General features: G+C 38.5%; 3 protein-coding genes across 5 annotated transcripts; 1 reads left to right on the top strand and 2 right to left on the bottom strand.

The window, feature by feature from the left end:
* The first annotated feature begins 254 nt into the window (after positions 1-254).
* On the top strand, positions 255-1,909 carry amn (amnion associated transmembrane protein). Its single transcript, XM_055036297.1, has one exon. The coding sequence runs from the start codon at positions 255-257 to the stop codon at positions 1,746-1,748; it is 1,494 nt and encodes a 497-aa protein (XP_054892272.1). The 3' UTR covers positions 1,749-1,909.
* A 119-nt stretch (positions 1,910-2,028) lies between these two features.
* LOC129363937 (tripartite motif-containing protein 16-like) lies at positions 2,029-5,915 on the bottom strand. Of its 2 annotated transcripts, none has more exons than XM_055036295.1 (6): positions 5,429-5,915; positions 5,218-5,313; positions 4,903-5,136; positions 3,878-4,049; positions 2,788-2,865; positions 2,029-2,696 (listed from the first exon to the last, which is right to left on the bottom strand). In XM_055036295.1, exons 1-6 carry the CDS (start codon positions 5,804-5,806, stop codon positions 2,161-2,163), a joined length of 1,494 nt encoding a protein of 497 aa, XP_054892270.1. In that variant the 5' UTR covers positions 5,807-5,915; the 3' UTR covers positions 2,029-2,160. The 2 variants fall into 2 exon arrangements, with proteins under 2 accessions (XP_054892270.1, XP_054892271.1); XM_055036296.1 differs by having other exon boundaries at positions 2,788-2,862.
* Positions 5,916-7,914: 1,999 nt separating this feature from the next.
* Positions 7,915-15,203, bottom strand: ush1ga (Usher syndrome 1Ga (autosomal recessive)). Of its 2 annotated transcripts, XM_055035860.1 has the most exons (4): positions 14,973-15,203; positions 11,646-12,099; positions 10,743-11,530; positions 7,915-9,171 (listed from the first exon to the last, which is right to left on the bottom strand). In XM_055035860.1, exons 1-4 carry the CDS (start codon positions 15,134-15,136, stop codon positions 9,168-9,170), a joined length of 1,410 nt encoding a protein of 469 aa, XP_054891835.1. In that variant the 5' UTR covers positions 15,137-15,203; the 3' UTR covers positions 7,915-9,167. The 2 variants fall into 2 exon arrangements, with proteins under 2 accessions (XP_054891835.1, XP_054891836.1); XM_055035861.1 differs by lacking the exon at positions 7,915-9,171 and having other exon boundaries at positions 10,739-11,530.
* Positions 15,204-15,577: the final 374 nt, after the last annotated feature.

Below are 15,577 nucleotides of genomic sequence, written 5' to 3'. Positions count from 1 at the left end.
AAATATACTTTAACCTAAGGCTGACTACTGCTACTTTTCTCTTAGAAAGAAAGTGCAATGCATAACATAAAATCCTAACCTGTTGAAAGTGTTCCACATTATATCAACCGGCCAAAAGGTTTTTCTTTTTTTTGTTTTTTAAACCACAGAAATCCAAAAGTGAGGATAGTTTGAACTGGTTTTCATGAAGGCGGATTGTCAAGGCAGAAGGTGTAAATATTTACAAGTCAGCTGCTCATGAACAGGATGAGCTCATGAACTTTAGCAGTAAGCAGTGCTGCTCTCATGTTTGTCACAAGGTTGGAATCAAAGGTCACAACATTTTCCATTCTTTGGCACAAACATTCAAGATGCTGAAAACGGCACAAGTGCTCCTCATCTGCTGTCTTGTTAGGGCAACAAATGCTCTTTACAAGCAGTGGATTCCTGATACCAACTACGAGAATAAGACCAACTGGGATAAAGGAGACGTTCCGTGCGGCAGTGACACAGTTCAGTTTTCATCTAAAAGAAAAGTGTCTGTGTTTGTGGAGACCACTCATGCCATACAGGAGATGATGCTACCAATGGATGGAGAGATCATTCTGAATTCGGGAGCTGGGTTTTATGTGATCAGCGGACAGGACCCTAATTGCGGAGCAGGAGTGAGGACCAAGTTCAAAGACACTGACTCGCTGCAATGGTTTAATCCGGCTCTGTGGCAGGCAGCTGCAACTCTGAATGATCTACAGGATGGACATTTCCTCTTCTCTGTGCATGAGGAGAGCGTTCCCTGTCTGCAGGATGACGTCGTGTTCAAACCCCTCTCCTCCTTCCGTGTGGACACCAGCTCCAGCCAGACCACCATCCCCGTCAAATCTGTATCTGTGCTGGGAAAGGTATTTGACAGAAAGTCCGAGTTCTCCGAGTATCTCAGCTCGCAAACAGGCCTGCTGCAGTTTCACGGGTCATCGTCGGTCACTGTTGGAAACCCAAGTTGTGGGGATGCTACTGGCTGTGACTGTGGGAACTCTGTCAACCATGAACGCATCTGCAGTACAGTGACATGTGGCGCTCTGAGCTGTAAAAAGCATCTGCTTCCCATCGGGCACTGCTGCGAGGTGTGTGGTGCAATACTTGTCATCCATTATTCTGATAGCTTCAATCTGGAAAATTACAGGGGACGAATCCATCACCTTTTCCTTTCACTGCCAAAATATCAGTCGATTCAGCTGGGCATGTCTAAAATCTTAAAGCCACAGCGGTTGATGAGAATTGTCCCATTTGGATCTTCACCTGAGATTCAAGTAGTTATTCTGGATGGAGAGACTGGGAAACTATCGGAAGAGCTGGCCCAGGACATGATCAAGGATATTAAATCTCATGGCTTGAATCTGGGCATAACAGGAGCTCATACTCAGACTGCTAGTGAGCCTGGGAGTAGCGTAGGGACAGTAGTTGGAGCAGTGTTTGGAGTCTTACTCGTGGTTACACTTATTGTGATTGTGGTTGTGCTAATCCATAAGGGAATTGTCCAGATGCCTTCGATGCCTTCGATGCCATCTCTGAACCGCTTCAGGAGAAACACTGATGTCGATGATCTCAACGGGGCCGCCGACCGCGGATTTGACAACCCAATATTTGATCAACCTGATATGCTGAATAACATTTCTGATCTGTATAGCACTGATTCCATCTCCATGACTCAGACAGGTGTGCACTTTATAAATCCAGCTTATGATGAGAATGAAACAGATTTTACAGTTTGAAGTGAATTTTTCTTGCAGTTTCCTGATTAAATGTCAACATGCATTTTAAAAATGATTGTAAATTTATAACAGCTAAGTCTTATCAATGTGATTGTACAATGATGAGGGGCAATGAGAAGTTTAATGACCAAATAAACTTGCAGAGCAAATAAAGAGAATAAGTGACGGTGTGGATTTTTGTGGTCTGCTTTCCGTCATTCACGTTGCATCAGTGGCAGCAATAAAGCTGCACAAGATTCAAAACGCCCTCATTTGGAGATGGCTCCTCCGTTTACATTCTGTTGCACAGCTACCACTAGATGGTAGTAAATTTCACCTTTGTCGACATGCATGTGAAATAGCTGCCTTTAACACAACATTTTTGACCATTATAAAACCTCAATAAACTGCTATAACTCAGCAGAAAATGTCATCATTTTGCATTAACCAGAGTCACAACATTGTCTTTCTTTGACAACCAGGCTGTTATATACAAGGGCTCTATAAAGTCAGTGTTGTATGTGTGGAGCAGCACCATAGGCCCTGTTGTGTTATAGAAAGACACCAAGCCTCGATGAAAGTCAACATATATTGCAACCCTGGTTACATCAGAGACTTCCAGGGCTGTCTCCTCCCCAGCATGCCAGGCAGAGAAACCTCTGTTGTTCCTTCCAACGCACCAAGAAAAGTCATTCCCGGTGATGCAACTGCCACATTCCTCTCCCTTAGGATCGACGCTCCTGTAAGCAACCCCGACATGTGCGCCCTCTCCGCTCAGCTCTGCTTCGATGTAATGTCTCCCCAGGTAGAGGCTCTCCGAAGTCATGGCCTGACGCCAGTATTCAAAGCGGCTGGGGTGGTCCGGATAGCTGTGCCGCCAGGGACTGGTGTTGGTTAACTTTCTGTTGTCCACCGTTAGACGCAGGAAGTAATGAGTGGTGTCGGGGTCAAAGGTTAACCTTGTTGTGTCTGAAACAGGAAATGTTGTTTTATGGGAAACTGTTTGACTTTATAGTTGTGACGGAAAATGAGAAGGTACAAAGGATTTAAAAGTGCTTACATGTCAAAAATTCTTCCTCGGTCTCAGGATCGGGAAGAGAAGATGGCAGAGATTCTTGGTTCGCATGTTTAGCACCTGCTTTATGATTTGACAGAAAGGTTAATCATAGATTGTTAAATTTTGCAACATTTACTGGCACCACTAACAAATAAGTGTAAGAAGCAGTAAAACAAATTCACCTTTTATTGCAGTTGCAAAATATTATAGAACTCCAGCCACTTCAAATCCAACTTTTAATTTGATTTAAAAAAATATGCTTTTTAATTAAATCTCAGCTACATAATTATTGGCACCATTTAAAGTTAATTTGAGGCCAATGTAATTAGGCCTTTAATTGACTTATACTTAACTTTTTTGGTTGATTATACTTTTCAGATATTTGTAATAGTAGTTAACGTTCCGGTTCCCTGAAGATTAAACATGCTATGATGCAAAGGTCCATTGCTTTGGCCATTAGCCAATAGGCTAAATGTCTTATTTAAAAGTGGAGGAGAGTAAGGTAAAAAATAAAAGTCCAAAAATATAGCTTAAACTACAGGTTTTCCACATAAGACGTTTCAGGTGCATTTGGCATTAAAAAATGTATCAAAATGCAGAAAACTAAGAGAACTGAAGAAAAGAGACAATATGAGAGGACCCAGGACTCTTGGTGATTCAGAGAGATTGTGGAAAGAGCAATAGCTTAAGATTTATACTCAAAGCTTGTGAAATGTTATAGGTAGAGGGAGTCCTGCTCCCTTGACAAAGGGTTATTGTACAATGCACTCAGAGCTTATTGAAGTACTTCAATAAAAGATAACATTTTTCAAGATTTTTGACACATCTGTAACTTTGACATGCTCTAAAGATAAACAGCTTGATTTAAAAAGTGAATATCACAGATTTTAGCCACATTTAAAAAAAACCTACAACTTTAAATATAATAGGAACCAGTAACAAGCACTTCTGCAATATCAACATTACGCTATTCTAGCAGTACACAAGCAAGAATAGATCAGAACTTCACTGTCACATTTAAGGCTTATTCTGAGATGAGATCTATAGCTTCCTCTCTACTGATCCTGAAAACACACTGCTAAAACTAACTCACCACTTTTGGAGATCATGTTAATTTTTTCACTGTAGGACTCCATAATCAGGTCACACAACTCCTGAGTAACATCAGTAACTGCTTGAGCCCATGACTGTAGACGGTCCATTCGACTGATGTGCACAGTGGGCATGCGTATGTCGATCAATTCTTTCTTCCACTCTGTGTAATCCTAGAATGTGAAAACAACAAATGCATGTAATGGATCAGGATTATGACGTTCAAAAACAAAAAAGAGGAACCCATACAGTTTATTTTCTATAAACCGGTACTTCAATAGTTTTCTGCAGAGTCACAGAAAATGTTTATGTGCACTGTCGACAAGCTTGTATTCAAAATAAACTTGTAATAGAATCTCTTAGTCACATCCCGGATTACATAAAACCTTTGACACCCTACACTACACTCTGTAATATTCCTTCTTCTGTTCTGCCCACTTGTTTTCTGCACTTTTGAAGCTGAAATAGAGATTAAGAAAGCTACTAATGGTCAGCGTCATCATATGTTTGCTTTGCTGCATATGATATACCTATATTTAAAAATATAACAATCAAAACATAAATACAATTGTTTACATAAAATCATTGATCAAGGTGGAATCTCAGAAACATTAAGGCCCATGAATCAACCAATTTCATCGATTAACAAAATCAGATCATTCGAGTTGAAATGTCCACGGTGCAAATATTTCACACAAAAAAAAAAATCAACAAACTATGATACACACATAAAACAGACATTCAAACCTAACAATGTTTTAAAGATTGGCATAAAAAATAATCTGTAGTCTTCCAAAAGCTTGTGACAGAAGGTGTTATGATCTGATGAAATTTACTTATTTTTGGGTCACAATTTCAAAGGGATTGTCACAAAAATAACCCTGGACAGTGCAAAATAATGCCATGCACAGAATGTAAAATGGTGAAATTAGCGTCATAATTCAGGGTTCATTTTCAGATAGGACTGGATATTTGTTATTCCTCTAATTTTAACATAGGTGTGTAGTTCTCTGAGAGACACTGCACCTTTAGAAAATCAACATCAGACTTGCTCTTGGATAGTTTCTTCATCTTATCTGCAGTTTTCATCATCTCCACCCTCTTCTGCTCCAGATGTGCCTGAATGCCCTCTGCTTGTCTCAGACCTTGTTTTTGCTCTTCTTCCAAAAGCACCTCTAACTTTTTTCTGGCCTCCTCAACAGTCTTCTGCAACCTACTGAACTGTTGTTCAGCAGTAACACAAACCTCCTCCGCTGAAGACTGACGACAGGAGGAAAAAGAAATGATAATGCAGTCAGTTCACTATGTAGAGAAGAGAAGATTTTATAATCATAAGCTTACCTTGATTAAATCACTGTTGCTCTGCAATTTTCCAATTATTCTCTCTACATCTGAGACATGTTGACTGATCCTCTGGTGTTTCTGCAGAAGTTCAGTCTACAAATGATTTAAAAAAAAGATAGCAATACATGTTGAAAAGTTTTTATAAACAAGAGCAGATTAAGAAACAGTACATAACAATAATTGTGTGTTTTTCATATTTTTAAAGGACCTCAAAGTGTACTCGAGCCTCCTCCAAAGACAACATCTCGTGTCCTTCGTGCTCCTGACCCTCGCAGTCCCCACAGATAGAGCATTCATCCAGAAAGCAAAAGCTCTTGAAGGGAAGCTGATGAACCTCACAAGTCTGGCGCTCGATGTCATGGAGGGGATCCACTAAGCGATGGTTCTGAAATTTAGCTTTCTCTAGATGGGGTCTGAGGTGGGCTTCGCAGTAGGAGACCAAACAAGTTAGGCAGGATTTGAGCGCTCTGCTGGGGGCGTCCATGCAGGAGTCACACATCACGTCTTGCAGCAGAGGCGTGCTTGGTGGCCGATCCTCCACTTTTTCCCTCAAGTCCTCCTCGACTTCTGTGCTGTTCGTCGTCATATTCAAGTGCCTTTCTTGTTGCCTTAAACAAAACCAGCTGGTGTATATTTTAAGCACGAACAGGGTCTATTATGTAGCTTCGAAAAGGAAACAAAAGACAGTTGTAGATAGAAAGACCCTGAAGTGAGTGAGGAAATAATTAGGAACCACGCCTGTCAACTGTCTCATTTTTCACCCCTCCTTGTTTCTATTTCTGCTACATTTGAAAAAAAAAAACACAGAACATGAGGAAATATGCTTCAAGGGATGAGAAATGAACTTTTCTTTGACTCCTCACTACGGTTAAAGAATAGATGCATTTTATTAAAGACATAAAAATATCACAGTGAAACAGCTGCTTCAAAACTAGACACTAATTGTTTTTTTCACAGTTGTCAGACTTGTTTAAGTTTTCTCCTTCACTGAAACTTTGTTCCTGCTAAGAACAATGGTTCCTTTCCTTCTGATAACAGAATTCCATGAGCTTCCTGACTACAGTACTTATCTGCATGACGGCTTCCTTCCTTTCATATCATGCAGCACAGAGACAACACTGACTCTTGTCTTTTGTCTGTGTGCAGCAAGTGTGGATTATTGCATATTTGGCAGAAAATGTAAGCACAATAGCATTTCTTTCTCTCTCTGTTCTGTGCTGTCTCTAACTCAGAGACAGAAATATCAGGAGAACCTTAAAATGTTTCCCATGTGAATAAGTAGGTTCTTAGGGGGTATATCCAATGAGAATACATCGGAGTTTACTATGTATTTAACTAGTCAAAGTGTTGATCTTTCTGATGAGAGTAAGGTAGCCAGCAGGTAAAAATGTGCAGCAAACACATGAATGATGCAAACTCCCAGACACACAGAAACAAACAAACAAAAGAAAAATAATGGAAAACATGCTGCAATCATAAAAGCAAAAACCTATATGAATAAAGACTTTGCCAGAGCTCAATGTTTGGTTCATTTGGTTAATTGCTCCTACTTATGTTTGTTGATTGGTTTTTAGAGAAAAAAAAAAAAGAAAGAAAAAAAAACTTGCACTCACCTATTTTTTGGGGGGGTAATTTGTTAAAGGTATGGCTAATTTGTAAAGTCAATTTTCACTACACTAAATAAAATTTATAATTTGTATTATGCTCTGACCTATGACAAATATGTGACAAATAAGTAAGAAATGAACTGTTGATGTAACCTGGGTTTGTCTGAACAAAAGGAATTCATATAGACTTCAAGAAGCTTTGACATGGGAGACCAAAGCGTTTGTATGAGCCATAGTGAGGGAAACCGGAGAGCGCTGAACTCATTTGCATATTTTGAGCATGATAGAAAACTAGTTGCTTAGGTGTACATCATTTTTTGAAAGGCAATATTGGGATCATGACTCAGCTTGTAACTAAATTTAACATTAGACAATTTAAAAATAATTTTCTGTCTATATACGTAATGCGTTTAATCACCAATAGCATCAGAATTAGCTAGCAGTTTTCTAATACTATTTGCATAATGTCTAAACTTCCTTCTGTACAATTTATGGGAATACATTAAAGACCTGCAGTATTTTTGACTTTGTGATACGATGTGACTTGTCGAACATTCAGACTAACCTCCTCAAAAATGCATTGCGTGTTTAGAAATCATTTGCCTGATAAAGATCTGATTTGAACAATTTGCGTGACTTTTCTTCCTGTTCACACAAGCTATCTGCAAAACAAACTGCAGTAATTTTTTGTTGAACAACTTTTACAGGTTCAGTTCACACCAACCTGTGGTGATAAAGCATTGAGTTTTAGAGATGCTGACAATAAAATATATGGGTTTCCTGCTCTGCACTAGAAATAAACAAATCCAAACTCATTTTTATGGGTTACTGCATTCTACATTACTATGCTGCTCTCATCATCACTAATTATTTAATCAACAATTAAACATTAATTAAATAAATAATTTAATTATTTAAGTTTTCCTTTAATTTTACCAACACATGTAAGCACAATAGAAGTTTAAAATGTGCCAACAGTTTTATTTGTATTTTTTTTTATCTGTTTGAAAATGAAAAGAATATTACACTTTGTCACACTCCACTTTTTTTACTAAACAGATTTAATTAACTGATTAACATTCATGGTCTTAAACATTGTCTTGATGTATTTTATGGGTTTGATTTCACATGATGACAATCAAATTATCCTGGGTTTCTATATGAAAATACGAGCTGCTGTGGGTGTACAAACACAACTCTGGGTTGGAACAATTGCTGGCATACCAAAGGAGGCTGCAGTTCAACTGAAAATGAATTTGTGACATCATACTAGGCTTAGAGTAAATTCCAATTTTGGGTGCATGATTCCTTCTGACTGTGAGCACATAAAGACCCAATGTGTGAGCAACAGACAACCTCAATTTCCCTACAGGATTAATAAAGTTTAACCTAATCTAACCTAACCTAACCTAACCAGATAAAGTTATCTTTTGCAATCATGACATTCTGCAGGATGTCATGTTTGGCTGTCCCCCACCTCTTGACATGTCTCTTGTATTGTCAAATTATGCTTTTCCACATCAGAAAGGACGAAATTTACGGTGGAGATGGAGAAACCTCTTTGCAGACAAAGGCACAAAATCACTTGATCTTTACAAGGATGGACTCTGAAAAAACTAATCATTTTATTTATTTATTTTTTTGAGATTGGTAGTAATATATGTTACTGTTCAGATGTAAATGAAAAATACTGAGGTAAAAACAACTGGAAGACTTGAAAAGGGGGTATACAATGCATACCACTACAGTAAATTACAGCAGTCATCTCGACAAACAATTGGCCCGTCGATGCCTTTTGAAGCATATTTAGACAAACATGGCATTCTGTGTGTAAACATATACACTGTGAATAAAGCATTGCTTCAAATAGTGGTTAGTCAAACATTAGATATAATCTTAGATTTAGGTTTGTGTCTATGTATTTATAAACATATCAACATCGCCCCTTTTTAAGCAAATGGACAGGCACAAACAATACAGGCACATAAAGTGGTTGGATTAACCCCACAGGGGACAATATCTCTTAGAGCCATTATCTCAGTGGATACAGCATTGTATACAATGACATGGCAAAAAAGCTGTCCAATGAACACTGTCTTTTAGTTTGTGAAGTCAACACCGACTATCCAAACAACAAAGAAAGATACTTTCTGTTATCCTTCAAAGCCAACCAGGAGGAATCATGTTTATCTCACCCATTTCCTTTAGGTTGACATATTAACCATGACAGTATTCAGTCTGCTTTCCCACCAGTAAAAACTGCTAAGTTCTTCCTGCTCAATATGAAGATTGATTCCATAATGTCCCACAATGCAGCAAAATGAATTTCCACGGCTGCTATTACCTGTGGGAAAAACCAAAAACATAGTTTAGAGTTCATGTTTTTACTGTTATTAATATGTCGAGTTTTTTTACATGTTAAGAAAATGCTTCTCGATGGTAGAATAAATTTTATCAATAAAAACATAATGTGGAATGTTTTTTTTTTCTTTATGAAAGGGTAGTAGGTGACACACATTTTATTCATGTGAATATTGAATATAATGTGCCCATGTAAAACAATCAGAAAACCAACATCTTTGTTGTTGGCTGAACTTTTAAAAGCATATTCCTGGCTTAAATGCTTTTTAAATAATCAAGACACTAGGAAAATGCTTAAAGCCTGACATGAATCTTTCCTATAATTTAACTATATTCTGGAGAGACATAAAACTGCATTGTGTTTACATTGCAAATTCTTTTGTTCAAATTCCCCTCTGGAACACAAAGAAACAATTAATCAGGGATAAATCAGTTTGTGCCTTAAACTAGACCTTTGCTCACAGCTATATCCTGATTCCCTCATTTATTTAGTTGTATTTCCTCTAAAAGTTAATAAAAATATACTATCCTCTCCTTACATAGGAATATACTGTAAATGAAGTTTTGTCTAGTCACATTGGTTTTGAAGTGCCATAAAACAGAAGAACTGTCAGAATAAGGCCTGCTTACATCAATATATTTGGGCCAGAGGTGTTGTATAATGTTAGGTTGATAAGTGATCTCTTAAATTTCCATTCTTATAGTAACACTGCATTTGAACGGAAACCTAAAGTTTCATTCAAATTTCTAATTTTCATTCTAAATTATTTTCCAAATTATCTTTCTTGGATACATACTGTATTACAGTAATGCATAAAGTCATTGCTAAACTTCAGTAATGCTTTTAATTTAAGTACTGATCAGTCCAAGCAAATAACTTGCACGTGTATTTTTTGACCTACTGAAGTTGGTCTTATAGAATGGATGTGATATAAAGTTCTCAGATGGGAATCAGAGAAAACACCAGCTTTGTGGAATTGAATATTAATTAAAAATCAAAGGAAATTCTTGAAACATTAAGCTTTGATTTTCCAAAGGAAGGCATAAAATCCATCACTTATGGTTAAACTCACCCCAGACAATAAGCCTGGAAAGGAGGTCCTACATTTACAAATACACCAACTCTTTACAAAACGTCAGGGTATCTGTTACAAGTGCCATCATATTAGCCAGATACTTTACCTTTTAAAGTGTATTCTTGGCATCTGTGTCTTAGTATTCTGTAACTATGCAGTTTTGGTGGTTTCATGCTCTACATTGTTGGGTAGGAAATGGTGCCTTTGTTTTGTCTTAACAGATTGTTGACCAGCCACTGGCAATTACCTCTATCTGGCCAACTACGATATATTTAGTAGCTGTAGTGCATCTTCCCAAATGTATTGCTGTCATTGTACATGCTCTGTATCCAACGATAAAGATTTGGTCAATATTTCAGTGGCAGCAGAAGAAATTTTGAAAAACAATGCTCTTCATTTTTTCTTGAGTGTGATGATTAAAATCCAATAAATATTTCATTGCTTAGACGTTTGAAAGAATAAAATTGACAATACTCACAATTCAGTGTCTTCAATGGAGTCTGGGTCCTCCATAGTCTCCAGTCGTCTCTGGCACGCATCCAATAGCTTTTTTCTTGGCCCTAACGGGATATGAATGCTCTTAAAGTCTTGATCAGAGCAAAGCAGGAGAGCTTCTAAGTCAATCTTCTCTCTTTTGAATATGGAATAAAACTCGCTCATGCTTAGTGTGGCAAGGAAGACCTCCAGAGGGCTTGTATCAGGCTCATCGTCATCATCCAACCCTAATTCAACTTCTTCCCAAGGCAACTCTTCCATGTTTCTTTCCTGCAGGCTGCGTGCACTTCCAATGCTGTCTTCGTCTATACTTGGGTAGTGCTGCAACCGACTGCGTAAACGCACATTATTACCTGAGCGAGTCGTGTCTCGAGCACCAAGGTTGAACATTCCTCCACTTACATAGTTTCTTCTAAAAACCATGGTGCCCAAACCTGGTCTGTTAAACAGGGAATCATGTCCAGAGTCTGTGCTGATCTCAGAGTAGTCCATATCGGGTCCAAGAAGGTCTGGCTCACTCATGGCACGAGAAATGGCATCGTTGTTGTCTCTAGGGAACATGTCTCGAACATTTCGACGCCCTCTGTCTTTTGGGTTGATGTAAGTCCCCTGCTTGACAAACATGACATCATTACCTAACTGAAGTCCAGAAAGGGAGCGCACACTCTTTCTTCCATCTTCGTAAATTTTAAAAGTTCCATCTCCTTGCTTTCTCTTCTCCAGCTTCTTTTGAATCTTTGTCTTCCCTCGGTTTGTGGCATGGAGAGTTGCCTAACAGTAAAGAAACAATGCAACAATAAAAGAACCAAAGTGTTTTGATAATTGAAAGTACATTTAAATATGTCAATTAGTGTATGAAAATTTAAACCACAAAAAAAGTTCCAACCTGAGAATATGGCACACTGATAGTGGCTGTGCTAAAGTTACGTAGCCTGTGGCTAACGGAGCTGCCAGTGTAACTGGAGAAACTCATAACATCTGAAGCAGAAGCCTCAGAGGTTTCTTTGTGAAACTTTCTCTCCATGCGTTTGCGGTGCTTTTTCTGCATCTTAGCACACTCTTTGATCCGTCGCTCAGCATCACGAAATGCCCGGTCCTTCAGTTTGCTGACCAGTTTCGGATTTAGTCCTGTTTGCTTGGTAGCGATGGAATCCAAGTAGCGGACACAGTCCATGTGGTTCTTCGTGGCGGACATGTCCAGGGGCGTGTGGTAGTCATTGTCTAGGCACCAAATGTTGGCACCGAAAGACACCAGAAAGAATAGGCAGTCGAGATGACCATTGGCAGCTGCCAAGTGGAGTGGTGTGTTCCCCCATATGTCACACTTGTCTGGGTTGCCTCTGTTGGCCAAAAGAGTCAAAAGGTAACCACAGTAAATACAAAATGCAGTTTTACAATAATAATTTTATTTATAAGGGGGAAAAAACTGGCCAAACCACGCCATGTTGACTTAGCTAGAAAATGTTATCCTCTAAAAATCCTTATTGATTATAAAATTTTGAAAATGTTTTAAGAAAGTTAAGTTCAAGATTACTTTCTACAAGCAAGCCTAACCTGGCTTGGTTTAGGACAATTTTTTCCTGTTTTTTTTCAATCAGCAATCAACTGATGTCCTCCAGTGCAATACTTCAGTCCTTGCTTTCCTGACCGCCCGCGACCCGAGGACTACCTTAATGTGTGTTTCATTGTTGTTCCAGGTCTGTAATATGACCGCTGGCTTGCCAGCATCACGGCTCCACTACCTGTATCCTGTTTCAAGGGAGGCCACAGAAATTGCACCTGACACAGTTTGGTCTGACTGGTGATGTCCTCCTGAATTTCTCAAGTCAGATCAAGCAACATGCTTCCTGGATAGCAGCCAAAGATGAGTTTTCAAGCTTTTAACTGATTATTTGAACTTTTTTGTCTGAGAAAAAAACCTAATATACAAGTTTACCAAATTAAATTTATTTCCTTATAAACTTTGTCAAACTGTATTCAAATCTTTCTTGACGTCTTTATTTTAAGTTACTTCTAAATATTTATAAGCATTTATTTTGGTACCTATTCCAACATATTGCTGGAATAGGACCATGAACTTCACTTGGAACTTCAGTTAAAAGATATTTTATTTATTTTATCTAAGGTTTTATATAAAGCCAATTCTTGCCAAACTGTTTTGTCTCTTTGTCCTCCATGGTAGCCGCATAGACTCCTGAATATTTTATGCTATGGACATGAAACTACTCTAGATTTATTATTGATGGGTGTCACTGTAAGGATTTCTTATATGTGTCATTCTTGGGCAGCGATTTTCTACTCCCAGGTCTGATTTTGGTGGAGTGTCCTTTGTTTTTCATTTAGATGGAAGAGAGGATAGAATTTTGGAAAAATGATTCATGGAATTTGTGTTAAGGCAATGAGTTATCTTCAGTGCTGATGACTGACAGTGATGGGTAAACAGCCCCAAAGACAACAATAAAACTCTGACCAAAAGGAATTACAGCGTGAGCACAGAGCCAAAAAAAGATCAGGGAACATACCATAAATTTAAGACAGAACAAATAAAAGTTAAATATACTCAGACAATATATTTATGACCATCTGAGTTAAAATCATACAAAAAGGTACTTACATAAAGCTATCTAACATGATGGCTTTATGTGTCACAATTTATGTCTGTGGTAAAATGCTTAGCACAGTAGTGTCAGATGCCTTGTCTCATTATTATCTGATGGTCTGTTTCTGTCCTCACATTCAGTGACAGTTTAATGCCACTGAAGGTAGCTCCATGCAATATATGAGCCAGATATAGCAGATATGGATCTTTCCCATGACACTTGAACCTCTCTTCTATGTTTATTGTCTCACAAGTTTGACTTATGGTAACTATTAGTGTTTATTTTCATTCCATTGGACAATCAGTACTTTATGTCTCCTATGTGCTGCAGCTCTGTGTACACTCAAATCGTGGGAAATACTGAACTAAAGCGGAGATCATCTTGGGTGTTTTGGGAGTTCTTGAGGACCTCTGAACAAATTCATCAATATAATGAACAAATTCAAACTGAGTTTATTGTAAAATAAGAACTGATAGTCTTCACCGATAACTTGCTAACATTGTCCCTGGTGGATTGTTTTTTTCTAATCTCCTAATAAATTGTCTCTGACAAATTAAGCATTGTTTAATGATCTGATGTTGTCTTTAAATTTGCTAAGTGAAGCAGAATCACGGTTTGTTCTGGCTGACTTGGAAACCAGGTCAACCCGATGAGATGAGAAATGCACTGCTCTATTTTTTAAAAAAAGCAGTGTTAATCTTGCCATAAATGTTCACCTTCATTAAACATCTTCCGAAAACTAGAATGAAATATTTTCTAGTTCTTTTTATACAACTGTGAAACTAACTTTAAAAAGGGAGAAATCAAAAGACTGACACATTCTACTTACAAAGACAAATACTTAGCTATAGATCTGCTAATAGAGAAAATTGATTTGTTTGCTATTAAAATAATTACTTGATGAACTGTGACCATACATGCCTTATGATAGTGTTCATCTTATATTATACCTTAATAATGTATCTGTATTTTATGAGCAAAATAGAGCATGATTATAGAATGGAAGTGGAAGCCTAATGTGATAGCAAGAAATCAAAGCAGGATCCAAGAGGCCTAATGTGACTCTGGAGGAACTCCAGATAGAGCCACAGCTCAGGTGGGGACATCTATTGACACAACTATTATTTGTTGACTCCACAGGTCTGATCTTTATGGAAAAGGACAGAACGGTAATTGAAACAAATCCACAAGGAGAAGCATTTAAATATTGCCAAGCTTGTGGGAAACACAGCAAACGTGAAAGACGGCTTAAGACGATCACCATAGTGTTTCATGAAAGCATCAATTAGAGAAATTGGCGGTTGGTAGTTTGTTGCACTATAAAATCTGTCTTTGTCCTTTAAGCGACTACATTTTCTTCTAAATGTTTCCAGTTAAACTGGCAGAATAATTTAAATGAGCGGTATTCAAGAGCTACATCCATTAAGTTGAATTACACACCAAATGAGGTGTTGAACGTAAAAAAAAATAAAATAAATAAAATAAAAAAATCTCAGATTACAGTAAAAAACAATCGAAATAAAAATGTATCCAGAAATCATCTATGATGAACCTTCAGATGCATTTTAAAGCCTCGGATTTCTTGCGTATACTTCGCCATAAATCATACCCACCCCCTGGACACGATCAGCCGCAGAGCCTCCAGGTTGCCGTGGTAGGCCGCCCATAAAGTCGGTGTCATGCCATCCTCGTCCGGCGCGTTCAGATCCTTCCTCGTCGCCTCCTTCAGCAGGTCCAGGTAGCCGTCCCGGGCCGCCTTGTGATACCTGTCATTCATGGTGCTGAATCAGTTCGCCGTGCGCAAAGCCATTCCGTTTCCCATTCATGAGGCGGCGGCAGGCTGATTAATAGGGTCCCATTTTGTCTGTTGGTTCACCCAGAGGGACTCGCGCCTGGTATGTAAGAGGAAGCGCGTTTCCAGGGACGCGATGGGACACACAGCGTGGATCAACACTGCTCCCGCTGGACGACGTGATAAGATGACCCCCTTTAACACATCCATATGCCACTGTATCTGAATAGTCGGGGGGAAAAGGTAAACTGCATGCTCCGTTAAAGAAGGTTTTCTTTTCTGATCAAGAGTGCTTGATCAGCTGGTGCTCACCTCAAGTTGCCTTCCGCCACACTGACCTCCAGTTTCACAAATCCTTATCAATAAAACTTATTGTAGAAACGTCCATTTTTACGCAGTAGTGAAACACAAGACATTTTGGTGAAT

This window comes from Poeciliopsis prolifica, unplaced genomic scaffold (assembly GCF_027474105.1).
Source record: "Poeciliopsis prolifica strain line A6 unplaced genomic scaffold, Auburn_PproV2 SCAFFOLD010, whole genome shotgun sequence".
NCBI classification, from domain to species: domain Eukaryota; kingdom Metazoa; phylum Chordata; class Actinopteri; order Cyprinodontiformes; family Poeciliidae; genus Poeciliopsis; species Poeciliopsis prolifica.
Note: the sequence above shows the minus strand (reverse complement) of the source record. Positions and strands in the feature narration are given on the sequence as shown.

Excerpts from the sequence above, each read along its gene's own strand:
- amn (XM_055036297.1), top strand. The coding sequence starts at position 255 with ATGAACTTTAGCAGTAAGCAGTGCTGCTCTCATGTTTGTCACAAGGTT.
- LOC129363937 (XM_055036295.1), bottom strand. The coding sequence starts at position 5,806 with ATGACGACGAACAGCACAGAAGTCGAGGAGGACTTGAGGGAAAAAGTG. Across the intron at positions 4,050-4,902 it reads CTGATGTTGATTTTCTAAAG|GATTACACAGAGTGGAAGAA; the intron begins GTGCAGTGTCTC and ends TTCACATTCTAG. Across the intron at positions 2,866-3,877 it reads TAACATGATCTCCAAAAGTG|CAGGTGCTAAACATGCGAAC; the intron begins GTGAGTTAGTTT and ends CAAATCATAAAG.
- ush1ga (XM_055035860.1), bottom strand. The coding sequence starts at position 15,136 with ATGAATGACAGGTATCACAAGGCGGCCCGGGACGGCTACCTGGACCTG. Across the intron at positions 12,100-14,972 it reads CGGCTGATCGTGTCCAGGGG|AGGCAACCCAGACAAGTGTG; the intron begins GTGGGTATGATT and ends TTTGGCCAACAG. Across the intron at positions 11,531-11,645 it reads TCAGTGTGCCATATTCTCAG|GCAACTCTCCATGCCACAAA; the intron begins GTTGGAACTTTT and ends CTTTACTGTTAG.